The sequence below is a fragment of the Elgaria multicarinata genome, chromosome 11 (assembly GCF_023053635.1).
Source record: "Elgaria multicarinata webbii isolate HBS135686 ecotype San Diego chromosome 11, rElgMul1.1.pri, whole genome shotgun sequence".
NCBI lineage: Eukaryota > Metazoa > Chordata > Lepidosauria > Squamata > Anguidae > Elgaria > Elgaria multicarinata.
Window position 1 is genome coordinate 18,169,657 of NC_086181.1, and position 26,436 is coordinate 18,196,092.

The 26,436-nt window shown below is 48.1% G+C and overlaps 1 protein-coding gene across 1 annotated transcript; it reads left to right on the top strand.

Moving 5' to 3' along the window:
- Positions 1–1,608: 1,608 nt before the first annotated feature.
- On the top strand, positions 1,609–24,891 carry CLEC11A (C-type lectin domain containing 11A). The gene is made up of 4 exons (XM_063137674.1): positions 1,609–1,785; positions 8,502–8,709; positions 20,583–20,774; positions 24,353–24,891. The coding sequence occupies exons 1-4, from the start codon at positions 1,672–1,674 to the stop codon at positions 24,751–24,753; spliced, it is 915 nt and encodes a 304-aa protein (XP_062993744.1). The 5' UTR covers positions 1,609–1,671; the 3' UTR covers positions 24,754–24,891.
- The last annotated feature ends 1,545 nt before the right edge of the window (positions 24,892–26,436 follow it).

Sequence of the window (26,436 nt, forward strand, 5' to 3'; positions counted from 1 at the left end):
ATTTATAAAGTAACTGTGTTGGGTATAAAATGACTGAGTCCTTCTTAGCATCAGAAGAATCACATGTCTATGGACTCAGATATAGATGGGAAGTAGGAGCCTGTCAAGATAATAAGAGGTCTGTGGATTTAATTTTTTATCCATACACGATTTCTCCTACACATGCAGAAACCTGCACAAGAGTAACATGTCTTGAGACAAACACACAGAACTGGTCCATTTGTTCCTGACAAGAGCAAATATGCAATTAATTGTTCTGTGACAAAGACAGACATGCACACAACCATACTAGCTGCACTGGTTACCGGTGTGCTTTCGAGCCCAATTCAAAGTGCTGGTTTTGATATTTAAAGCTCCAAATAGTTTGGGACGAAGCTACTTGAAGGACCACCTTCACCCTCCATCAGCCTGCCAACACTTTGAGATCAGAAAGAATGGCCCTTCTCATTTGCCCGCCCTTGAGAGCAATTATGAGGGTGATCACATGGGACAGGGCCTTCTCTGCAGTGGCCCCACACCTTGGAACAAACTCCCATCGGAGGTCTGCCATGTACAATCCTTGCAGGCTTTTAAGAAGGCCTTGAAAACATTTGATTTTACCGTGGCCTTCTCATTCTGAGTACTGTTATTGTTGCTATTGCTATTGTTATTGGTTGTTGTTTTTAATTGCTATTTTATTGTGTTTATGTTTTGATTGCTTTTAATATTTTAACTGTTTTATGTATTTTATTGTTGTAAGGCGCCTTGCGAAGGCTTCTGCCCTGAAGGATAGCCAAGAAATGTTTTAAATAAAATAAAATAAATAAATATCTGCAGCAGTAGCAGACTATTACACCCACACATGTTGGACTGGTGGCAGAAAGGAGGGTTTCCCCCTCCCTCTCTGAAAATGTACCACCTTTCTTGGGTTGGGGTGGGTGGGGTGCCACTTCTTGCTATTGACAGATATTATTCATGTCAGGGGTGGACAACTTGTGGTCCTCCAGATGTTTTGGCCTACAACTCCCATGATCCCTCACTATTGTCTATGCTGACTAGGACTGATGGGAGCTGTAGCTTAAAATATCTAGAAGGCCACAAGTTGCCCACCCCAATGTACATGTATGCCCATGTAAAAAATCCTGCATCATAGAGGCTGGGTAACTTTCCTTTTAAAACCGAAATTAAAAGCAAAGACCAAAAAACATACAATAACAATCAATGTAACCCAGCTGCACTACCAAAAAAGAAAAGAAAGAAGTGAATCCAGATTTAAACTGGCCAGATGACACACACACCCTCCCACAGTTCTCACTTCCAATCCTGTCTGGGTAAAGCCTTGGCTTGTTCTCACACCACATCTGGATCCGATTAGACATTCCGGCTTCTGGCTGGCTGAAGTTTGGTTCCTCCTCCCCCCCATTTCTGCCCCAACATCGCCTGAGTGGGCAGACTGCAGTGAATTCCAAGAGTCAGCGAAAGCGAGAAGCAGACTCCTTGTATCCTTGAGTGGATTGGGGCAGATTCTGGAGAATTGACTCTCTCTCTCTCTCTCTCTCTCTCTCTCTCTCTCTCTCTCTCTCTCTCTCTCTCTCTCTCTCTCTCTCTCTCTCTCTCTCTCACACACACACACACACACACACACACACACGTAACATTTGTGTACAAACTCCGGGTGGAGAAGGAAGTGCCATGGAGCTTTGGGCTCTGATGAAGATGCTACTTTTGGGGATGCTGCTCAAGGCGTCTCAGGGACAGATAGATGAGCAAAAACCCAAGGAAGAAAAAAGAATTCTGCACTGGGAGGTGAGTGAGTGAGTGAGACTACCCTTCCCCCGGTAACCCATCTCCTGGCACACAGAAGTATATAGGCAATATAGGAAGAAGGCAGTTCCTGGGGCAACACCATTTTGGGGGTGTCTGCCATGCCGGTGAGTCCAGGATCATGTGACACTTCTGGGATGGCTTCATTCCAAAGGCATATGTGGCCCATAATCTCAACTGAAACTTCACAGGGGATTCTGGGGTGTCCACTAAGCCTAGGGTGATAAAAACAAAACAAAACCCTGCCCCCCACCCCAGTGATTAACCAGCAGCTATGAGGGAAGGTTACAAGAGCTGGGATTGGGGAAAAAACGTGGCTAAGAGGAGACCTGACAGAGGTGTACAAAACTATACATGGTGTAGAGAAAGTGGATAGAGAGAGATTTCTCTCTCTCTCCCATAATAATAGAACCCAGAGTCATCCCATGAAGCTGACTGGGGGGGAGATTCAGGACAGAGAAAAGGAAGTATTTCTTCGCATAGCACATAGTTAAACTCTGGAACTCACTACCACAAGATGTAGTGATGGCCACCAATTTGGATGGCTTTAAAAGGGGGTTGGATAAATTCCCGGAGGAGAAGGCTAACAAGGGCTACTAGTCTTGATGGCTATGTGCTACCTCCAATATCAAAGTCAGGAAGCCTGCATACACCAGTTGCTGGGGAACATAGGTAGGAGGGTGCTGTTGCACTGTGTCCTGCTTTGTTGGTCCCTGGTTGATAGCCGGTTGGCCACTGTGTAAACACAGTGTTGGACTAGATGGAGACTTGGCCTGATCCAATGTAGCTCTTCTTATGTTCTTAACCCCCCAAATTACCTTGCATGGTTCCAGCATAAAGGATCCCCTCATCTTTGCCTGGTGATGTCCAGGAAAAGCATGTGGTCTTTTTATGTAAAAGACTAACCTAGTTGGCCGGCGGTCCGTCGCCACCACTACGCCTGGCAAAGGAGAAGGAGTCCTGGCTGCTGGCTTCTCTAGCTGCAGCTACTTTCTTACCAGGAGAACTCCACAGTTATGATTCGTTTCTCTCCAAGTCCTCCTGCTCTTGTCTAAGGTGGCCACTCAGGCTTCGCCAAGAAAGGAGATAAAAGAGGACACAGGCTTGCAGAAAATTGGGATATGCTGATTTATATATCAGTGCAAGTTTAGAAATAATTACTATAATTTAAATAGGAATACAATACATCTCATCATAGTGGGGACTGGGGAGGACTGTGGCCATCTGTGACCTGTGTGGCTGCCTGTTCAGTCTGTTGTGCAGGTGTTTAGCACCTCAAGGCCCCTGGCTCAGTGGTGGCTGGTGGCCCCGATGTCAGTGGGGTGGTGAATCCACTCCAGGTTTCAACCAGGATTCTAAAGGACCTATGCAGGGTGCTTTCACTGCAATCAACAAATCTCAGGTGGAGGGTCTTACTTTATTTAAATCCCCTCTTGTAGGAGGAGCCAAGCAGGAGCAATTGAGCAGCATGCATGATCTCGATAAGCTAATGTTCCCACAGAACCCTGGCCTGGGATGATGTGTGCACTGGCCCTATGTGTAGGATGGCCAGGCGACCTCCTTCACGGTCCACCATTTGAAGGGCTGTCCTATCCAAGTCCAGTTTAAAGACACAGAACCGTAAGAAATGCTGTTACCCATCAACACTTAGCACACGAACAACAGACTGAAGATTTCAGGCACAGAGGTCACCTGGCCACAATCCTCCACCGTGTGGCGAGGTCTACTGTATTTCTGTGTAAATTCTAATGATAATGTCTAAATCTGCATTAAATGTTTACATAAAGATATGGAAATTGTATGCAAATCACCACCCTATTTTGCCTTCCTATTTGTTGAGGCATTTTCTCTTTTTTTAGCCATTCATGAGTGGCCACTTTCTCTCTCTGTTGTATGCTATGGAACAAGGAGGCTGAGTTAGTGGAGTTTTCTTTTCTTTCATCATGGAATTTTACTTTATTTTGAAATAAAGTAGGAAAAAACCACAACGCAGAAGCAGCAAAAAAGAAAAAAGAAAAAACACATATAACAATACAATGAGATTGCGAAAGAAACTCACTGATTATAATTCTTAGTATAGAATCATAGAATCATAGAATAGTAGAGTTGGAAGGGGCCTATAAGGCCATCGAGTCCAACCCCCTGCTCAATGCAGGAATCAAGCAGGGGGTTGGACTCAATGGCCTTATAGGCCCCTTCCAACTCTACTATTCTATGATTCTATGATTCTATGCTAAGAATTATAATCAGTGAGTTTCTTTAGCAATACCATGGGGACAGCCCAACTAGAACAAAACACCCAAAGGGAGCTCAGTATCTAACAAAAGATTTTCTCCCTCCTCAAACCCAGGGGTGGATTAACATACAAGGGATAGAAATAAAGCAGGACCAGTCCTACTATGAAGCAGGGGGAGCTGACCGGCTTCAGGTGGCACCATGGTGACAGTGGTGGGGAATGGATGAAGGCAGGAATTGGTGTCTGAATTATGCAACAAACCAGGAAGGGAGCCCATGGTTTATTGTTGGGTTGTGAACTCTGGGTTGTTCATGTTTAACAACCTAGAGTTAATCCATAGTGCAGGCTTTGCACGTTAATGAGAACACATGATTCAATGACAACCAACAATTCCACGACCCCATACTGTGGGTTGTCGGTATTATTATTATTATTATTATTATTTATATAGCACCATCAATGTACATGGTGCTGTACAGAGTAAAACAGTAAATAGCAAGACCCTGCCGCATAGGCTTACATTCTAATAAAATCATAATAAAACAATAAGGAGGGGAAGAGAATGCAAACAGGCACAGGGTAGGGTAAACAGGCACTGGGTAGGGTAAAACTAACAGTATAAAGTCAGAACAAAATACATATGAACCAGGTCTATGTATGTTCAAGTTGTACATATGTAGGCTCTGAACACCCAGTTGGGGACCTTACCTTTTGCAGGATTTTCAATTGCTTGGCGATTGGGGAAAGCCTATGTATGAACAAGTTGTCCATGCACAGGCCATGTTCAGGCCTTTGGTTAAAAACACAGGATTCAAGAGTGGCCTTGAATTACAGAAAGGGCAGAGGGAGCCTAGTCTCCTTACCTCTGGCACAGTCCCCTTAGCTACTGTTTGTAGAAAGCTGCAGGGCAGGTTATTATTTGGCAAAAACGAGGGTTTCTTTAAGGCAGGCCTGGCATCAACACATGGCACTGGCTCATTTTTGACGCGCCCCCCTATTTTTTATCTTGTAATGCTCCAATGAGTGCCAGAAAGATGAATCTGGGAGCTGCCATTTTAACTTCCCACAACATCCCATAGCAAGACTACCTCAGGTGCATTGTGGGAAATTAAAATGGTGTCTCCTAGCCACCATTGGAATGGAGCTGTTGGTTGCTGCTTATTGTCAGTTAAATTCACCAGGGCCCACCAACATAGGACATTGTAGAGCATTTAGCTGAGGGCTCCTGAAATCTGGAGTTGGTCCTGGGCCAAGGGATCTCATTTAGGGGAAATTCCTGAATTATTCTCCCATAAATCAAGCAAGGGCCATGATTCCAGTTCCATCTCTCTAACACCCACATGTGTTAACTGATGTTTGCACAGAGCTTGAGTCTCATTCCATCCATAATGTGTATTTGCTGCCACCAGACCACTTATGTTTTGAGCACAGGTTAGGATGCCGCCTCCTACTGAGTCAGAAGTATGGTCCATGTAGTGCTGGGGTTTCAGAGGGGAGTCTTTCCAGTCCTATCTCAAGATGCCAGAATTAAATCTGGGACCTCTTGCATGAAGAGCATGTACTCAACCATTGAGCTAGCTGGCCCAAGTTATCTGAAGGTGAAGGACAAAATGGTGTCACTGGAAGTGGACTGGACTGCCAATGGAATCTGACTTCAATAATGATGATGGGATAGCATCTTCCACCACACCTGAGGCAGCAGGCCTGTTTAGACGGTACAGGGCATAGGCAAAGTGGTGCATGTGGTTCTGTCCTCCAACAGAGTGAAATGTCTGGGGGACTGTTGCTGCTGTCCCCCAACATCTGTTGCCTGAGGGAGCCGCCTCACTCTGCCTCATGGCAGGGCCAGCCCAGGCTATGGCTCAAACTCTATCCAAAATCTGGGTAAACAAAACCTAGAGTCACATTAGTGGTAATTACGCTGGTTGCCAAACTCTATGTCTCCTTTGTTCTGACTATCCAACTTCTCTCTCAGACCCTTCCTACACCCACAAAATGCAGTCTGCAGGCCACGACTTCTGTTTTGTCAAACACTTGATTATCTCCTTGTTTTTGCTGTCCTTGACAGGCGGCAAAACTGGAGGCTGATGCTGCATTCAGCTTGGATAGGTTAAACGTTGTGGAGACGTGAAGCTAAAAAGCAGAGGAATTTGATGTAAAGAGGGGGGCATAGGACAGAATCTTAGAAACCACCCAGGCAAAATGATAGCTACCGAAATAATTACATTTGTCCAGGAAAAGAAAACAGGCACAGAAAGAAAAAGAATGCAAATGCATGCTACAGTCAGCTTTGACTTTGACATCCGTTGAAAGAGCTAAGCCAAGTCACAAAACTTGGGTACTGTTCTAAAAGAGTTACGTGTTTTATAGTCAAACAGGACGGAGAAATCCAGGCTTTGTTCCAGGCCTTGAGCCGCAACAATGCAGCCTCAATGGCAACTGGTCAGCTGGCAATCGAGCCAAAGATAAAGGCTCATTCAGATCCAATCATAGCCTTAAAAGGATGCAAACACCAGGTGCTTTTGACATCAGAGGGGCCAACTGGTTCCTATCATTCTGCCAAGGATTTTGTGGGGTCTATTAGACACGTGATTTTTCAGACCTGTATGACAAATCTCCGTTCCTTAACAAAAGCGAAGAGAGGCAGTGTGTGGTGGCAGTAGATTGGGGAGCCTAAGCTGGAAAATCCTTCATGGTAGGGACCCAGGGCCCTTGGGCAAAGCATCCTCAATAGACCCCTTCCCTCGGTGAATCTACCTTCTCACCTCCGTTGTCACCAGCTGTTGTTGCTCCTCATCCTTTTCCTCATTGTTGCTACTACTTGCTTACTTGGCAGGCAGTGAGCAAGTGAGCAATGGCCCCTACTGCACCTCCTTCTCACCACCACCACTGCCTGGGAGCTTCTTCACATGAGAGAAATAAGGCACACCGCTCACAGAAGTTTGGGGGTCCTTTTGACGATGCTGTGAGCCTCCTGCACTTCTCCTGCTCCCTCCCCTGATTATTCCGTTTAAAAACAAATGGACAAAAAGCTTGGATATCCCGATTCTTCTTGGGATTTCCTACTGTGTGCAGGGGATGTTGCGCTACAAAACACCCACTAGTATGCTGATGTCACCCAGCTCTACTACTCCTTTCCACCCAATTCCAAGGAAGCTGTGTCTGTGCTAAACCAGTGTCTGTCAGCAGTAATGGACTAGATGAGGACAAACAAATTGAAGCTTAATCCAGACAAGACAGAGGTGCTCCTGGTAAGTCACAAGGCAGATCAGGGAATAGGGGTACAGCTGGTGCTGGGTGGGGTTACACTCCCCCTGAAGACACAGGTTCACAGCTTGGGTGTACTTCTGGACTGAGCCTGGATGCCCAGGTTTCAGTGATGGCCAGGAGTGCATTTGCACAGTTAAAGCTAGTGTGCTAGCTACGCCCATTTGGAGATGTTTGAGCTGGCCATGGTGACACATGCCTTAGTTACATCCCGATTGGATTACTGTAATGCACTCTACGTGGGGCTGCCTTTGAAGAGTGTTCGGAAACTCCAGCTGGTTCAAAGTGTTGCAGCCTGATTGTTGACCGGGGCTAGTTACAGGGAGCATACAACTCCCCTGTTAAAACAGCTCCACTGGCTTCCAGTCTGTTTCCGGGCACAGTTCAAAGTGCTGGTTATGACCTATAAAGCCCTATATGGCTCGGGTCCAGGTTATCTGAAAGACCGCATTCTCCCTTATGAGCCTGCCCATGCTTTGAGATCTTCTGGAGAAGCCCTTCTTTCAGTCCCACCACCATCACAGGCATGCCTGGTGGGAATGCAGGAGAGGGCCTTCTCAGAAGCTGCTCCAGTGCTCTGGAACTCTCTTCCCAGGGAAGCTAGACTGGCTCCATCCCTGATGTGTTTCCGGAGGTAGGCGAAAACTTTCTTATTTCAGCAGGCCTTTTCTGAATAATGTGGACCTCCATCTAGGTTTCAGACTTTTAAAATGCATTTTAAATGTTGAAATGTTTTAATATCGAAACTTATTTAATTATATTTTTAACCTTTTGTCTTTTTACTTATAGTTTTTACTTGTGTGTGTTTTAATTTTGTAAAGCCGCCTTGAGGCCCAGAACGATACGAATAAAGACGATGATGACGATGATGATAATAATAGATGAGTGGGGAGAAAGATGGGGGAAGAGAAGGGAATGGATGTATCTGTCTATGAAAGAAAGAAAAGAGAAAAGTATGGGATGGTTTAGACCAGCCTTTCTCAACCTGGGGTGCTCCAGATGTGTTGGACTACAACTCCCAGAATGCCCCAGCCAGCTGGCTGGGGCATTCTGGGAGATGCAGTCCAACACATCTGGAGTGCCCCAGGTTGAGAACCACTGGTTTAGACCATTGTCCCATTCATTGCTGGCAGATTGCCCTGGAGGCACTGTAGTTCCTCCCCCTGGCTGTAACCCATCTCTGTGACTCCCCCAGAATATAGACGATTTGCTGGAAGTGGTAACAAGAAACTTGTCCCACCATGACTTTTTGCTGACGGAGGACGAGGGCCCAGATGGCCAGGAGATCTTGGACGGAGACACAGAGCAGGAAGAGCCGCAGGAGGAGACACACCATCCCACTCTTTTGCACCCAACGACAGCATCCCCGGCTCAGGAAGAGGAGGACAACTTCTCCTATGTATGTGAGTAATGCAGAACGCCTAAAAATAAAAATAAGGCAACTTCCATCTCCAAAGGTCATCTTTGCCCTCTTTTGTATCTGGTCAAGAGGGCAGGGCTCCTGCGGCTTTAACTGTTGTAATGAAGAGGGAATTTCACCAAGTGCTGCAAGCATACAAATGACACCTGCTGAAATTCCATTTTTCCTGTTAAAGATACAGGAGCCCTGTCCTCCTTTTCATATGGTCACCCTACCTCCCTACTTCCCAAGTATTCACAGAGAACATAACAGTCTTTTCTTCTAGCTGGCTTTCAAGGGGGCTTAGTGAAGCATTAGTTTATCTTTCAAAAGACACCAGCTATAATGGCTATATGCAACCTCCAGCTTCACAAGCAGCAGCGTCCCTGTTATTTCCGATGTTCAGGCGGTGAGTGCCATTGCTTATGTAGCCAAAACTGCACCACCCACGTACAAGGGAGCCTGAGGTTAGCAGATGTACAAAAAACCTTTGGGGTGGGTGGTGGTGGTGGTGGTGAAAAAAAGACCCAAATAGCCCAATGAGGACTGGTTGTGCTCAATGGCCATGGAATGCTATGTCACTCATGGACAGCGGTGGCTGGTGCCCAGCGGGCTTGGAAAAGCACAGGACAGGGTGGGTGCTCAATATTCTAATGAAATTGCTGGAGAACAGCAGAGGAAGATCATGCATGACAACCGGCAGCTTCATGTTGCGCATCGAGGATGATCAGGGGTCTGAAAACGAAGCCAGGAGAGACTGAAAGAACTGGGCATGTTTAGCCTGGAGAAGAGAAGATTGAGGGGAGACATGAGAGCACTCTTCAAATACTTGAAAGGTTGTCACACAGAGGAGGGCCAGGATCTCTTCTCGATCCTCCCAGAGTGCAGGACACGGAATAATGGGCTCAAGTTACAGGAAGCCAGATTCCGGCTGGACATCAGGAAAAACTTCCTGACTGGTAGAGCAGTACGACAATGGAACCAATTACCAAGGGAGGTCGTGGGCTCTCCCACGCTAGAGGCATTCAAAAGGCAGCTGGACAGCCATCTGTCAGGGATGCTTTAAGGTGGATTCCTGCAAATGAGCAGGGGGTTGGACTCGATAGCCTTGTAGGCCCCTTCCAACTATGATTCTATGAAATGTCCCTGTTTGTGGGGGGATTTCTCTGCCTCAAGTGAGTGGGGAAGAGGCAGAAAGTTGTCACTCTATTCTCCTCAAATACAGAGCTGCCTCTGCTGCTGGAGGAAAAAGAAAGAGGAAAACCAGAGGGGGAAGAAGAGAGGGGAGATGGAATGAGTGACCGGAACCATGAACAGAGGCACTTTATACTGCAACATTTTGTTGCAGCTCCCCTTGTGCCAGTGAATACCAGGCGTGCTTCCAGATGAGGCTTTTATGGTGCAATAGCCCCGCCTCATTCACAGGAGTGGTGGTGGTGGCAGAGCTCCTCTCCCTCCCCTTGTAACTGCCCTGTGTTTCCCCATTGCCTTTTTATTTGAACTGCAGAAAATCCAGGAGCTTTCTGGGGATTATGGGAGATGTAGTCCAACACATCCAGAGGGCGCCAGGTTGGCGAGAGTGGATCTGCACTAACTTTGCCACTGCTGTGCTCCCTGTCTTTTAAATAGGATTTGGAATAGGATTGTTTGCTTTGTTCATTTGGTAGCCCCCTGCAGACTCACTGGGTGTATTCCGGAGAGACTCGAGTTCGAATCCCAGCTCAGCCATGAACGGATTTTAGAACTGCCACGGCGCCCTCCCTTAGCAGCCGTTTGGAGAAGCTGAACATATCCAGTTTCTCGAGCCTTCCCTCGCCTGTTGTCCCCTGCTCCCAAACGATCAATCTTTGTGCTTCTTCTCTGAAGCCGTGGCTCTCTGCTTCCTCCCTTGTCCTCCGGCACAGAAGCCAATTACATCGAACTCAAATCAATTCCTAGTCATAAATCCTGGTTTCTTTGGTCTTGGCTGGAAGCAACAGTAAACCTACCCATCAGTGACTTCCTTCCACTTTATAAAAAACGAGGTTTCTACTCGAAAACCCAGTGAGCATTTTTTACTCCACTGATAGAAATATCCCCTCTCTAGAGTTCACAAACCACAATGGTCTTTAGCTGCTACTCTAAGAACAAGCTTTCCCCCACACCCAGAACAAGCATCCCCAGATATCCAGCCTTAAAATAATGTGCATGGAGAAATGGGGCACAGGGATGGAATGGAGTAGGCTGGAAAAGGGAATGGCTGGCTGGAACCCTGAACAGTGGATCAGATGGATCTTTGACCTCATCAGAATTGCTTTTCTGGATTAGGCCAAAGATTCATCAAGTCCACTGTTCAGGGTTCCAGCCAGCCATACCCCTTTCCAGCCTACTCCATTCCACCCCTGCCCATTTTTCCATTGCACTCCCCCCCCTCACACACACACTGTCAGTTGTCATCCCATCCCCACTGAGCATGCCCAGTCCTCATTGGACTGGTTTGAGTGTTTTTCTCTCCTAAGGTTTTTTTCTTGTACTTCTGCAGATCTAGGTGTTTCCCCATCCCTGTTGATACTGCCCTGCTGTGCATGGATGGTACAATTTTGGCTACATAAGGATCCACACTCAGAGCCTTCCCCAACCTGGTGCCTCTGTATATTTTGGACTACAACTCCCAGCATTCTTGACCATTGGCTACACTGGCTAGAACTGATGGGAGCTGAAGGCTCCCCCATCACTTGCTACCTGATTCTTTTTTCTGGGGATGCTGGGGGTAGAACATGGGAGCCACCAGCCACCACTACTTGTATTCCTCCAGGTGTTGTGGGCTCATCCTCCCATCCACCACAACGGTCAGGGAATCCAACTACATCTGGATGACCCTCTTCACCCCTGAGCACTAATGTGGCAAGAGATGTGTTATTTTAGGGCAGCCTTCCTCAACCTGGGGCGCTCCAGATGTGTTGGACTACAACTCCCAGAATGCCCCAGCCAGCTCTGGCATTCTGGGAGATGCAGTCCAACACATCTGGAGCGCCCCAGGTTGAGGAAGGCTGTTTTAGGGGGACATCCCTCCTCATAAAACATTCCAGCCCTGAAATACAACCAACATCTGCTTGCCTTTTTGGTGGGGACAGAACAGGGGGGATTCCACACGTCGTACTGAGGGCGCTTCCATGCGCCCCCAGTGCGCCCTCAAAGCGATCGTGTAACTTGCCTGGAGAAGAGACGAGGAAGAGGCGTCCTTGCTGTTGCTGCCGCCGCCCACCTACCTCCTCGCCGAGCTCTCCGACCCGACCAGCGAGGAGGTAGGTGGGTGGCGGTGGCGGCAAGGACGCCTCTTCCTCGTCTCTTCTCCAGGCAAGTTACACGATCGCTTTGGGGGCGCACTGGGGGCGCATGGAAGCGCCCTCAGTACGATGTGTAGAATCCCCCGTTTTGCTATCAAGTGTGTCCAGAGGTGTCATGTTGTGAAATGGGCCTTCCATAGAGGCAAGATGCAAAACAGATGCAGAGATATCATGGGTTGATAAACAGCTGGCGGAGTGGCGGAGTTAGTTTGGCAACGCAATGCTGTCTTTGTGAAGCATCCAAATATTCTGCTTCATCAGGAACTTGTTGTCCAAGGCTAGAGCTACACCTCGTGTCATATCGATACGATCCCATCATGGTGATGCGAGATCCCTCCAGCTTATTTATGCCTCGTAGCGCATGCCATCACATTTGGTGCAGTATTTTTGGGTACTACGGAACAACAAGTGGGAAGTAATGCTAGGAAAGGGGTATGTGGAAGGCGCCCCAACAGTTATCAGTGCACTTTTATACTGATTAAAAGCGCTCGTGTAGAACTAGCCCAGATCATGAGAAGTGACAGTTCCACTCTGTTCTGCCCCAGACACACTATATCTGGAGTTCCGTGTCCAGTTCTGGGCGCTGAATGTTCAGACATACTTGAGTGCTTCCACAGGAAGGTAATCGGGATGGTGAGAGGACCTTTGTGGGCTGGTTAACATAACAGCCATGCTGGATCCGACTAACGCAGTGAGGGCTGGTAGCTCCTATATCAGTGGGGTGGTGAATCCACTCCAGGTTTCAGTCAGAACCTGTCAGAACTCTAAAGGAGCTATCCAAGGTGCTCTGCTGCATAGCTCCTTTAGAGTTCTGACTGAAATCTGGAGCGGATTCACAACTCCACTGGGATTGGAGCCACCAGCCTCCCCTGGACCAAGGATCCATCTACTCCAGGGTTCTGTTCACACAGTGGCCAAACACCTGCCCACAGGAAACCCACAAGCAGGACAAGGGTACAACAGCCATGTTCCCACCCATGTTCCCCAGCAGCTGGGGTACATAGGCATCCTACTACTACATACTGGAGGTAGCATATAGCCATGAAAGAGCAGGGTATGTTTAACCTGGAGAAAAGGGGATTAAGCGGAAACATGGCAGCCATCTTAAAATATCCGAAAGGCTGTCCTGCAGAAGATGGAGCAGACTTCTCTGTTGCTCCTGAGGGCAAAACTAGAACCAGTGGGTAAGAATTGCAAGAAAGCAGAGTTTGGCTAATCATTAGGAGAAACGTCCTAATGGTAAGAGTTCTTTGACAGTGGAATAGGCTGCTTCAGGAAATGGAAGGCCCCCCTTTATTGGGGGTATTTGAGCAGAGGCTGGGCGGCTCCATGTCATACATGCTGCACTTACATGATTCCTGCACTGAGCAGGAGGTGGGCCTAGATGACATCTTCTGTGAAATAACCCCGTGATAGTACCATATGTGATATGGAGAGTGCAGGGTGGCCTCAGTACGCGATGCCCTTCCTCTGCCTCGGGGATTCAGTTTGGAAGAGATGACGGTTGTGGGAGTTCATCCAGCAAAAAACTAGAACACGGGCTCCATCAGGTGGCAGTTGAACAGCCCACAACCTTCTACCACTCCATAAGGCAACCTTACCCAACCTGGTGCCCTCCAGATGTCTTGGACTACAACTCCCATCATTTCCTGCTGGCATGGACAGCTTGGCAGTCCAAGACATTTTGCTATCTGAGGCAGAGCTGGAAAGGGCCCTGCATCAAGTCATAATGCCTGAGGTAAGGCAAGTTATTTTGGCACCAGAATTGCCTCTCTCCCTCCCTGGCAGAATAAAACCCCATCCCCAAATAATCATCAATTAAATGTAAACCTGCTGCATTTTTATAGCTCAAATCTGTCGCCTGAGGCGGCCATCACATGCTGCCTCTTGATAGGGCCGGCCCTGCCAATCTGAGGAGAGGCAAGTCAGCTCCAGATGTATTTGGATCTGCCCTCCCTCTGGATTCTGCCTATGAAATAAAGAGGGGCGGGGGGCTCAGACACTGAGCCTGCTTTGAGTTTCCTTATCACTGCCCAGACTTTTGTCGCAGAGCCCACAGAGAAGATATTCAATCGTTGCTTTTCTCCCAGAGGAACACCGCAAACCCGTCCTCTGAGGGCGAAAGACAGTTGCCAATGTATTCCCACAATTCCACAGACCCTTCTTGCTGGCACCACCAATCGAAACTAGTGAATACCGTTCTGGCATTGGACGCTTCTAAAGACAGACCTACTGGAAATGTGTGTAAATAAAACTCAGAAAGCTGTGGGGGGTAAAACAGCTTTGGGAGGGGGCAGGTTGGAGTGGAGAAGCAGCAGGGGAGAGGGTGCTTAACCCTTTCCCCACCGGCCTCTTTTGACCTGTGGCTCCCTGCTTCCAAATCGCTGTTGCCCATGAAGGGGGGTTCTAAACTCTTAGAAATGCATTTCGGGAACCTCGTGGGAGGTGGGGCGGGTGAAAGCAGATGGAGGAAGTTGCAGGTGAAAATCAGTGGATGGGGAGAGGGTTAAGAACCTGCTGCCACTTTTCAACACCAAATCATCCCCTTCTACAGAAGAAAAAAAAGTCAGGGTTTTTGTTACACACGTGAACATGTAATGCTGGGCTACTCAACATGATGCCCGTGGGAACAAATTTGCCCTCGGACACCTTCCTTGCTGCCTGCCAGACTCTTTTCCTCTCCCTGATTTGGCTTTGGGGCTCAGATCCTACTCCTGCCTCATAAAGTGTCATCACATGGAGGAAAATCATGTTTACTTACCATTGCTTCTCAGCCTGCGGGTCTGTCCTTCATTACTTCCTCATTTTCAAGGGAGAGGAAAGAGGAAGTAAACAATGCACACATGGCCGATTCAGTGGGCTGTTTTGATCGCGCTGCTTCTCCTGCACACGGCAGCAAGTTCTTTCTCAAAAAAATAAGTCAGACGATTTACTGGGGTGTTTTTTTGTCCCGTGAAGAAGGCTAGGAGGGGCAGGAGGCGTGTGGGAAACAGATGACATTGTGAGAGGGACCCACGAAAATCTGTGAGTGCCCAGTAACAAGCGTGCAATAAAACGCTCGTCTGATGGAGCTCATAGACTCAGCTCCTTGGCAAAATTCAGTTGGCCTTCTGGAAATGGGTGCTGCAGGGGGGAAATGGTGGGTTCAAAAGCGTGGTTTTTGCTTTGGAGCTCAGACCTCATTTCTGCCTTGTACTTAGATCCTGGGGTACGTTGTTTGTGACTGGTCACATCCACCTTTATTTATTTATTTATTTATTTATTTATTTATTATTTCTATGCCACCCAATAGCCAAAGCTCTCTGGGAAGTTCACCACACATCAAAATTCCAATTGTGCTCACAAGTCCCCAAAAGTTGGGGCTTCCTGATTTAATGTGTCCTTCTTCCCTAAAATTCATAGAGCTCTCCTCCCCATCATAAATAATTAGTTATTGTAAAACCTATTCATCGAGGACCAGACCATTCATATGATGCAAAGTTGCGCTTGATTTTGCCCCAGTATTTTTTCTAAGAGGAAAAGGTGTGTGTGTGTGTGCGTGTGTGTGAGAGAAAGAGAGAGAGAGAGGAGTGAAGAGGGAAAAGAGGCTGACACATACACAAGAAAGTCCAGCAGGATAAAATTATGCACAGCAGCGTGTCATGTTTCGTTTGGCCTTTATTCTTGAAAGGGATTCTGGGATAGCCCAGCCCACACACAACTACCTAGTAAAGCAGGACATAGAAATTTGATGCAGGCTCCTAGGAATTTCCCATCCCTGGGAACAGAACATTTTTCTCTCTCAGCGTGAAGTAAACATTAGGGGAGAAACCACACACACACACACACAAATCCGCTTAGTTATATTACAGCTGAATTGCGTCTGTTAAGGCTACACTGATGTGGTTATCGCAGGAGTAGAACCAGCAAAGAAAGGGTATTGTGAATAACCTTCTGTCCATAGTACTGTCTTGTTCTCAGTTAATGCCTTTTTATAAAATTCTAATAGCTTTTGCTCGCCCTTCAATCACACTTGACTGAAGCCAAGTTAACATGTATTTCAGTTTTGTTCAGCCATCAAGCCATCCATGAAGGGGTTTTAAAAACAGTGGACGCACAGGGCATGCATGTAGCCTGCAGTTTGGAAGCGTGGTCTCAGTCATCATTACAACAACCCTGCAAGGCAGGCTAGTGCCATTATCCCTTTATTACACATGGGAGGCTGAGAGATTGTTGGTAGTGCGTTCATGACAGAGGCAAGATTTGAAGTAGGGCCTTCATGGATCACAGTACAGTCAGTCTCTAATCCACCACATTAAAAAGGAATAGTGCAGCATTAAAAAGGAATAGTGTAGAAGGGGGTCTTGTGTGTATGGAATAGTTCACACATAATGCTACACTCACATTCTCCCCCCACCCAATCCCCTCTTCTTCTCTGACATAGGTGCAAGGAGGGGGTGGGTGCTTTTGCATACACTGCTCTGCCTACTCCCTGCCCCTAAGCATCTGCTGCCTGAAGCGGCTGTTTCACGTTGCCTAGCGGTAGGGCCGGCCCTAATTAACAGAGCCCATACCCGATGCAGATCAAAGTGTGGCATTTACTCCAGATTAATTTATTTTTAAAAAATTAAATGTCATTTCCTTAACTTGCCTGGCTTTGCACATTTGGTGAGGGAGAAATTTACTGCTGTGGGGAAAAGATGTGGAGCAATAAACGGTAGCTCTTCCTGCTTCCATTAAGAGACAAACTACACCTGACCATTAAATGCCTCTTTGCATCTAATGTGCAGATTTCGTAAAATGCAAATTACATCAGCGAGGGTGGGCTGATTATTAACTGGATGACAGCAGGGATGGAGAGGGAATTTAACCCTTTCCTCCCCTGCTGTGGTCCTGAGAAAATCCCTCTTCTGACGCTGCTATTTGTTTATTTATTTATTTACAATGTTTATATACCATTCCATATCTAAAGTAGATTCTGGAGCAGTGAACATAAGAAATAAAACAGTAAAAAAGATAAAAAGATTAGAACGGCAGTAAAATTATTCATTTTAAAAGAGAATACCAATACCAACACAGTGCTGCTTCCAGCACCTCCTGAAAACAGCTCTTTCCCAGGAAGCATTCTTTAACTGACCAGCCACGTTTTTTTTAATTGGTATTCTCTTTTAAAATGAATAATTTTACTGCCGTTCTAATCTTTTTATCTTTTTTACTGTCAGGAGCTACCCCGTTTCAGCACGCAACTCCTTTGCTGAGGGAACTGCACTGGCTACCAGGCCAGCTTTAAGGTTTTGGTACTAGTATTCAAATCCCTAAACAACTTCAGACCAGGGTACATAAGAGAGCGCCTTCTCCTTTCCCAACCTGCCCGGTCAGTGAGGTCATTAGAGGGCATGCTCCTGGTGGTTCCACGTGGACTTATGGCCCAACGGGAGTCCACCAGGAGAAGAGCCTTCAGCGTGGTGGCCCCTTTTCTCTGGAATTTCCTGCCCCCCCACCAGTGCCAATAGCACCTTCAGAGGAGTGGGGTTTTTTTCCATGACTGCTGCAAAAGAAGAAAGGTTCAAATCCCCCTCTCCCTTCTTGTGTGATCCTGTTCATTATCTGCCTCCACCCCATGATGCAATTTCCATTTTGAAAACCTGCCCATTCAATGCAAAGGCAGGCTTAATGTCACAGCAGGCCAGCCTTCCTGAACCTGGTAGCCTCCGGATGTGCTGGACTACAACTCCCAGCTGCCCCAGCCAGCAGGGGATGCTGGGAATTGAGTCCAAGACCCCTGAGGCTTCCCCAGGTTGGGAAAGACAAATGTCGTCTCACCCACAAACACACCCCTTTCCTGCCAGTCAACTGCCCAGGTGGATCTTTGTGTAAGTCCTGGAACACCCATAGGCCCCCCTCTCCCATCTGTCCCTTGCCCCAAGAGAGCTAGATCTACACTACTGCTTTACAGTGGGATTGAAGTGCACTGATAACTGTTGGAGCACAAGCCACACTCCATATTCTGCTTTCATAGTGTTATTTCCTGCTTTTCATTCTACATTCATGATGATTTGACACAAGGTGTAGGTCTGGCCCAGCCCCAGGACTGACACTCACAGAGACCCGCTCCCGCCACCCCACCCGCAAAAAAGAAGGGTCAAACACATTTCCCATGTCCCTGTGTTAACCCAGCCACTGAAATCCATCCTGACCCTGTCTGCTCATTCTGTTCCTTAGCCGAATTGGCTTACTGGCATTTATAATTTGTCCGCAGCCAGAACGATGGCCCTGTAATGTGATAATTTGCCATTTCTGTAGGGAACAGGCGCCGTGTTCTCAACAGGAGATAATGGTCTTTTAAAGGAGCCTGACAGAGCCAGGAAAGACAGGCTCTGGTCTCAATAGGCTGGTGTTCTCAGATCTTTTGGACTACAGCTCCCATCAATGACCCATTGGCCAGGCTGGCTAAAGATAATGGGAGTTGTGGAGGGCACAGGAAGGCTGCCGTATTAGTGATATTCCTGCTGAGCCTCTTCAGCCAACACATTTGAGGACACCCTCAGCAAAATGCCCTCTAGTAAATCCCCTCCTGTATTGGTGGGCCCCACAGACTTACCTGGAAGTGGTGGTGGCAGCACCATCTCTCAGTGGAAACTGGGGGCTGCCATTTTAATTTCCCACTTTTCCTCTAAGGCAGGAATACGTGGCTCGTGGCTGCTCCTGGTGCAGCCCAGGAAGCCAGTAGCACCCCACCCACTTTCTTCCCACAGCTCAGCTGATCTCAGCTTCCCCCTGCTGAGTGCTGTAAAAGTCTGTGTTTCTCACAGGGCTTACCAGGGGGCATTCTTATCTCCAGTCAGAGATAAGAGCTTCCTCTTGCTTGAAGGGGCGGGAACCTGGGCAGAAAGGTGCTGAGTAATTCAGTCCTGCTTACTTCTGAGTGTAGATGTAGAGGTTTGCCCTGCTTATTTTTGAGTTGAGATGCTCATGCTTACTTGTGAGGAGACTTGTAGAGGCTTGGTATTTGGGATGCTATTTGAAAGTGCTGTTGAGTGATTGGTTGAGTTCAGACGACACGCTAATCAATGGTTGTTTCCCATTCTCCCAGTTGATTAGCATGTCATCCGAACTCAGCCATTCAGTCCTGCTTACTTTTGAGTAGAAAGAGGTTCCTCCACTCCGCTAGTGGTGGCAGCATGTGTAGTGTGTGCATATGCCACACATGCACCTCCCCCACTCAGATTCTGGATGCAGCCCTCAGGGCTATAAATGTTATGCCTCCTTGCTCTAATGTCAAGTTGCCCCAGGGCATTATGGGAAATTTAGATGGCTGCTCCCGGACTCACCTGCTCAGCACAGCTGCCAGGCTTCTACATGCTGACGCATGGCCTGCGACCAGCTCTCTCTCCCACGTGTCTTTCTCTTCCTGCCTCCTATTTCTCTGCTGTTTGTAGTGGCTCCTAGTTTCCCAGCCCTGGTTCCCATGTTCCCCGCTACTGTTGCGTTATCTGTACTGTTGTCAACCATGCTATCCAAAGGCTCCCTTGAGACAACGGACACTTAATGGGCAATTTGTGCAGCATCCACTTCAAACTGCAATGGTAAGAGAGCATTGCCTCGCCTGGAGAGCACATGCAAGGGTAAGGTGTCCATATGGAAAGGAGGACAGAGCTGTATTTTTAACAGTTGTATTGAAAAGGGAATTTCAGCAGGTGTCATTTGTACGCATGCAGCACCTGGTGAAATTCCCTCTTCATCACAACAGTTAAACTGCAGGAGCCCTGCCCTCTTGACCAAATACAAAGGGAGAGGTGGGTAAGAGATCTCCTTCTCCTTCTCCTTCATCCTCCTCCTCCTCATCTTCCTCATTCTCTCTCTCTCTCTCTCTCTCTCTCTCTCTCTCTCTCTCTCACACACACACACACACACACACACACACACACACACACACCCCGACCATTCACTCTGTATGGCAGTGGTGTTGAAATTATTTCAGCTCAGGGCCAAATTCAGTTTTGGAGAAGACCTTGGGAGTCACATTCTCATGATTGATGGGGCTGAAGGCAAAAGATGGTACCAGCATATTCTAGCTTAAAGCTTCTACTGCCAGTAACTTATCCTTAGGAGAGACATTTCAGAACAGGAAGAAAAAAGCAGCACAGGAGCTTGGCTACCGCCCAACGATATTGGCAGGGAGGGGGCACAGGCATGGGAAGGGGCGTGGCTCTTGGGGGAATGGCTATTAGGGGCGTGGTTGAAACCAGAGGAAGGCCGGATTGGGCCTTTGGGCGCTTGGTTCAACACCCCTGCTATGTAGAGCTTAGCCTTCTCCAACCTGGTAAATTCCAGACAGATAAGTCCCAACATCCTCAACTACTGGCCATGCTGGCTGGGGATGATGGGAATCAGAGTCTGAAACATCTGGAGGGTCCCAGGTTGGGGGAAGGCAGGTCTCTATAGACATCACTCTTGTTTCGTTCCCTTCCCTAGCTGGGAAAGCTTTAAGCGTTCCCGTCCTCGTGCCTCCAGATCCTTAAAAAATTGTCATTGCTGCTTCTCATTCTCCCTCCGGGTGTCCTACAAACAGTCTCACGTCTGAACAGCATGGACGCAGCGGTGCATCGCCTCAACGTCCAGTTCCACAACATGGATGTGCGGGTGTCCCAGTTCTCCGAAGGCCTGGCCGAATTGAAGAGGGGCCTGGCTGAGGTGCGCGAGTCACTCACCTCCGTGAACGAAGTCGCGACGCGCAACCAGAAAGAGCTGGGGCGGATTGACGGTGAGGAGTGGGGAAGGGGGAAAGGAATTCTCTTTTGGGGATGGACCAGGCTTCTTCAGCCTGGTGGTAATCGGAGGATAAAAGTCATGCTGTCTCACCCCTCCAGCTTCCTCAGTGCTTGAGGGGCTAGGATTTAAGAGGGGAGAGTTTTTTTATAATTTATTTATTATATATGCAAGTTTTGGTCCCGCTCCTTAGCCAAAAAGGACTCCCAAAGTGCCTTACAAAGAATTGGCAAAAATAAGATGGCCCCTGCCTGTAGGCTTACAATCTGAAAAGACACGACACACAAGGAAAGAGGGCCAGGGAGGGAAAAGGAATAATTAATCAGTCTTATAACAGGGCTGGTGGAATGGCCCTGCTTCTCATCTCCTTCTGTATGGCTGCTGGTGGTGACAGTTGAGGGAGGAGGAGCCTTCATGGGGGAGGTCTTTCAGCATCCCACAGTTATGGGTCATTGCCATTGCCTTCTTCATCTGGTTCAGTCCTTACCAGCAGGGCAAGGTGAGCAGAAAATGCTGCTCCTTCTCCTGGTGTCTGTTACTCTTTGCATATTCAAATGAGAGCAGGTGAACAAGTGCAGACAGCAAAAAGGAGGCAGCACAAGGCCAGCAGGCTCTGGGAGTCAGCATTGGGAGCTCTGCTGAGATGTGGGCCTCAGCATGCCCCTGATGATGTCAACTCCTGACACCAGTCCTGTGAGCTGTCAAGGCAACTTGCCTATTCGCCCTCGATGAGCAGGAATTGTCTCCAGATGACCACCCTGGGAAGCTTTAACAAAACGGAAGAGGCACTTTTTCCCTTTCAGTTTTTTAAAATAATAATAATAATAATAATAATAATAATAATAATAATAATAATGCAAAACCGATGTCTAAATTAGGGGGGAATGATCAGATATCTTAACAACCAGCAGAACAAATAAACAACCCATAGCAATCGCCTGTGTCTCAGTGGCAATGTTGCTGCTGACCCCTTCAGCTTTTGCTCAGCTTTGAAATATAGCTCTTGTTAATGATTAGATGCTGACCAGAGCCCTCGTTGTTAGCAGAAGGTTGACTGGGATCTATTGGTATTACTCTCTCTCTCTTTCTTTCTTGTTCATTTATGATCAAAAATACAACCACTCAAAAAACTTTAACAAGAGAAGGGGGCAGGGGAAAGAAAAAACAAAAGCTATGAAGCATTTCATTCGTGGTTGGAGCTCCTGACATCACCACTACCACCACCACCACCACCTCCTCCTCCCACTCTAAAGCAGGGGTGGGCAGAAGGCAGGTCTCCAGTTGTTTTGGACCTAAACTCCCAGAAGCCCCAGTCAGCATGGCCCATGGCCAGGAATGCTGGGAACTGAAGTCCAATACACCTGGAGTTCTACTTTCTGCCCACACCTAGTCTAAAACAGCTGTGGGGGGGCGAGCAAAAGGTGGTCTGATTTTGGAGCAATGGTTCTCGAGAAGGTGGTGCATGCTTAACTCTTTCCCCAGTCTCCAATTTTCCAGATCAAACCCCTCCCTATCCCCAATGCTGCTATTGACTTTGCTGAGGAGGGGAAAAAAAGACTTGTCACCATGCCTATTTCCCCCTTCTTTTGATCTAACACAACGGTGGGCAACTTGTGGCCCTCCAGCCGGTATGGACTTCAACTCCCATCAGTTCTAGCCAGCATAACCAATGCCGTGGGATCATGGGAGTTGTAGTCCCCATCTCCCAAATCTGGAGGGTCACAAGTTGCCCGCCCCTGGTCTGACAGGTGTGTGTGTGTGTGTGTGTGTGTGAGAGAGAGAGAGAGAGAGAGAGAGAGAGAGAGATTAATTGAGCAATCCTATAACTGTCTATTCAGAAGTAGATCAAATTGAATTCAATGAGGCTTACTTCCAGGTAGGTAGGTATAGGATTTCAGTCTTAGAGTAGGACAGACCTAGTGCCTTCCAGATGTGTTGAACTACAACTCCCATAATCCCTCGGACAGCACAGCAGTGGCTTAGGCTGGCTGGGGATGGAGGAAGTTGCACCTACAGAAGGCTACATTAGGAGAAGTAGGGTGACCATATGAAAAGGAGGACAGGGCTCCTGTATCTTTAACAGTTGCATAGAAAAGGGAATTTCAGCAGGTGTCATTTGTATATATGGAGAACCTGGTGAAATTCCCTCTTCATCACAACAGTTAAAGGTGCAGGAGCTATACTAGAGTGACCAGATTTAAAAGAGGGCAGGGCACCTGCAGCTTGAACTGTTGTGATGAAGAGGAAATTTCATCAGGTGCTGCATGCCTACAAATGACACCTGCTGAAATCCCCTTTTCAATACAACTGTTAAAGATACAGGAGCCCTGTCCTCCTTTTCATATGGTCACCCTAGGAGAAGCCATAGAAGAAATCTCACCAGCTGCCTTAAATGGTGGGTGGGGTGGGTGGGTATAATTGCAGATCTCTCGCATGGCATCTCTTTTTGGCCTGCAGCTTGCAGGGGACCAAGTGGTTACGGAGTAAATAATATGCAGCTCCCTTGGAAATTGGAGACCACGCTGCGAGCTGGATGGAGCACCTCAGGCTGTTGTGGCTTTTCGCCAGATCCCTTCCTTAGGGAAAGCCCAGAGCTGCGTTTCTGTGTGTGAGACTGCGGGACCAGGTCGTCTCAAAGGAGTCAGGATTTCATAGGAACGCTGCTCTGGATGGAAGGAACAAAAGGATAAAATGAAGGGGGTATTTAGGGCAGAGGAGGGGCTGATTGAAATCAGTGCCTGGTGGTGCTCGGGTTGAGATAGGAGAAGAAAGACGAGGCAAGGGTAGATTTGAAAAGATCATTTGCCCTCGGACACATCCATTGTATTGTATTTCGGATTGTAAGTTTCTTGGGGCAGGGACCTGTCTTCCTGCAATCTACAAAATAAATAAATAAATATTATCAACAATAGTAGCGATGTAGTACTATATCTCTGAAGTGCAGGCGCTCATCATGAGAGTCTCCCTAGGCACATATCCAAGAACAGTCCAGAGGCGTTAAACCATATCAACACACCAATTCTAGCTGTTTTCATCTCCATCAGAAGCAGGTGCTTTGTAAAGCCAATGTGTCTCAACGCCCCACTCAAGAAGAGCAAGCCACCCCCAGAATACTTTGCATTACAACAGGGATCAATATATTGTTGCTGGGAAAATTCGCCCTGCTCCGCCTTGCCATTGCAGCTAAGCTCCGAGGGGACAGGGGATTCCGAGGCTGGTAGTGCAGATGCAACCAGCATCCCTGGTGTGGTGTAGTGGCTAAAGTGTTGGACTGGGAGTCGGGAGATCCAGGTTCTAGTCCCCACTTGGTGACAGAAGCTCACTGGGTGACTTTGGGCCAGTCACAGACTCTCAGCTCAACCTACCTCACAGGGTTGTTGTTGTGAGAATAAAATGGAGAGGAGGAGGAGGATTATGTATGCTGCCTTGGGTTTCTTAAGAGGAAAAAAGCTGGGATATAAATGCAATAATAATAAATCCCTGCTGATGATAAAGTGCCTGGGCTGCCTTCCTGCCAGCCCTATTTCCATGACACCACTGAAACCACAATGAATCTTCTCTGCACCATTCTAGGCTGCTTGCGGGGCCGACGCACTCACACCAAATGCTTCCTGATCTTCAAGGACTTTGAGGTCTACGACACGGCGCAAAAGCTTTGCGAGGCCAGGGGAGGCCAGCTGGCCATGCCGGCGGACGCCACCGAGCTGGGCGTCCTGCGCCGCTACCTCCATGCTGCCTTCCAGCCCCACAACTGGCCGGCCTGGGTGGGCATCAACGACCGGCGGTCTGATGGGTTGTGGCTCTTCGAGAACGGCCATCGGGTCTCCGTCTTCGACTGGTACCGCGACCACTTGGTGACCCAGCCGAACGGGGGCGCCCGTGAGAACTGCGTCTCCCTCAGCTCGGATGATGGGAAGTGGTGGGACAATGACTGCGAGCGGCGCATGTATTACATCTGCGAGTATCGCCTCTAGGGGGCACCCTTTTACAAGATCCCCTCCCCCTGCGCATGATTGCACAGGCATCCTCCCATTTATAGTGCAGTGGGGAGCAGCGCATGAATGCTGTGACGGGCAGTGACCTCTGGAAGGCACTACCCTTCCCCATCGTGTGCGCGTGTGCACACACCTTTCCTCCTCCTCTGCACACCCCACACCCTACCCCTAACCCCATGGCACTCACACACCACTGCTGGCGGCCCTGTAGGACTGTTTTAGTTAAAGCATGCCTCTTATTTAGTAGCCTTTCTCCAGCTCCAAAAATAAATTGTATCTTGCCCAGCCTCCCCAGACCTGGTACCCTCCAGATGTTTTGGACTTCAACTCCCATCGGCCCCAGCCAGTATTGCCAGTGGTCAGAAATGCTGGGAATTGGAGACCAAAATGTTAGAGGGTACCATGTTGGGGAAAGCTGATCTAGCTGCTCTTAAGCCAGAGGAACTGTCCACAGCTCGTAAACCTGTTCAGTTCCATCATGCTTTGCTTGTTCTGTGGCACGAGGACATTCTCTGCAGCTGCAATTTAAGAGGATCTCTTTGGAACTGGGCTGCCCAGGGAGATCCACTGTACAATGGACTCCAAGCTGGAAATAAGCAATCATTCCGTGAAAGTGTCAGGACTCTGATTCCCATTGCACACTGGACTCCTTCAGACCAGCCGGGGGTCAGACGACAGGACAGAAAATAAATCTCCAAATGACTGGGACTTCAACTCCCAGCATTCCTGACTATTGGCTATGCTGGCAGGGGCTTCTGGGAGTTGAAGTCCAAAATGTCTGGAGATCTACCTTTTGTCCTTCTATGCTTCAGACAACCCAATTCCATGTAGAGAAGCCACTGTGATAGGGGAAATTATCTGCCTCCAATGCCAAACTAGATATGGCCACATGCGATTGTTCTTTAACAGAGAGCTGCTATGAGGGGGACCCACGCTGATTGGGACTGCGGCATGGAGGAGCAGCCTTAACCCTTTGCCACTGCCCCAACTGGACCCCCAACCCACCCCCAGGACCTGCTCTTCACAACGGGAGCAAAGCTTCCATTGGCACCTGTTGTGTCCTCCCATTGTGAAGAGCAGGCACAGACCCCCTCCCCCCCCCCCCGGTCAATCAGAACTGTGGCAAGGGGGAAAGAGTTAAAGCCCTGCGATGCGGTTGTGATCCAGATCCACCCACACTCCTGGCTCTTCATTAAAGATCAGTCCTGCAAGCCCAAACCACTGGATGAAGGTCATGTGGCTGAAATTTTAATGTGGGTTGAAGTTTTTTTTTTTTTAATGGAAATTGTTTTATGGGTTATTATAAAGCATCACGATGCCAGAAATGGCAAGATGGCACTATAAAAATGTTTTAAAATTTAAAAAATTGGTCCGAAGGACCCAAATAGACATGCTGCAGGAAATCCATGATCAGATATATCTGTGCGTGAGTAAAGTAGCTGGGGTGGGCCTCAGATTTGACCAGAAGAGGAGTGCTGTTTTCCCCCCTCTTAACATCCCCCCTCTGGGCTGCTGTCCAAGTGCTCCATCACACCAGCGATTTATCATGCACTCGCCATGCCTGGTATGCTGTTTTGCAGCCTGGTACTCACATGACGTTGTTCCTGTCCTGCGCTCATTTCGCCTCTTTCCCTCCATGCTTCGTTTCTTTTTGGAGTGCGG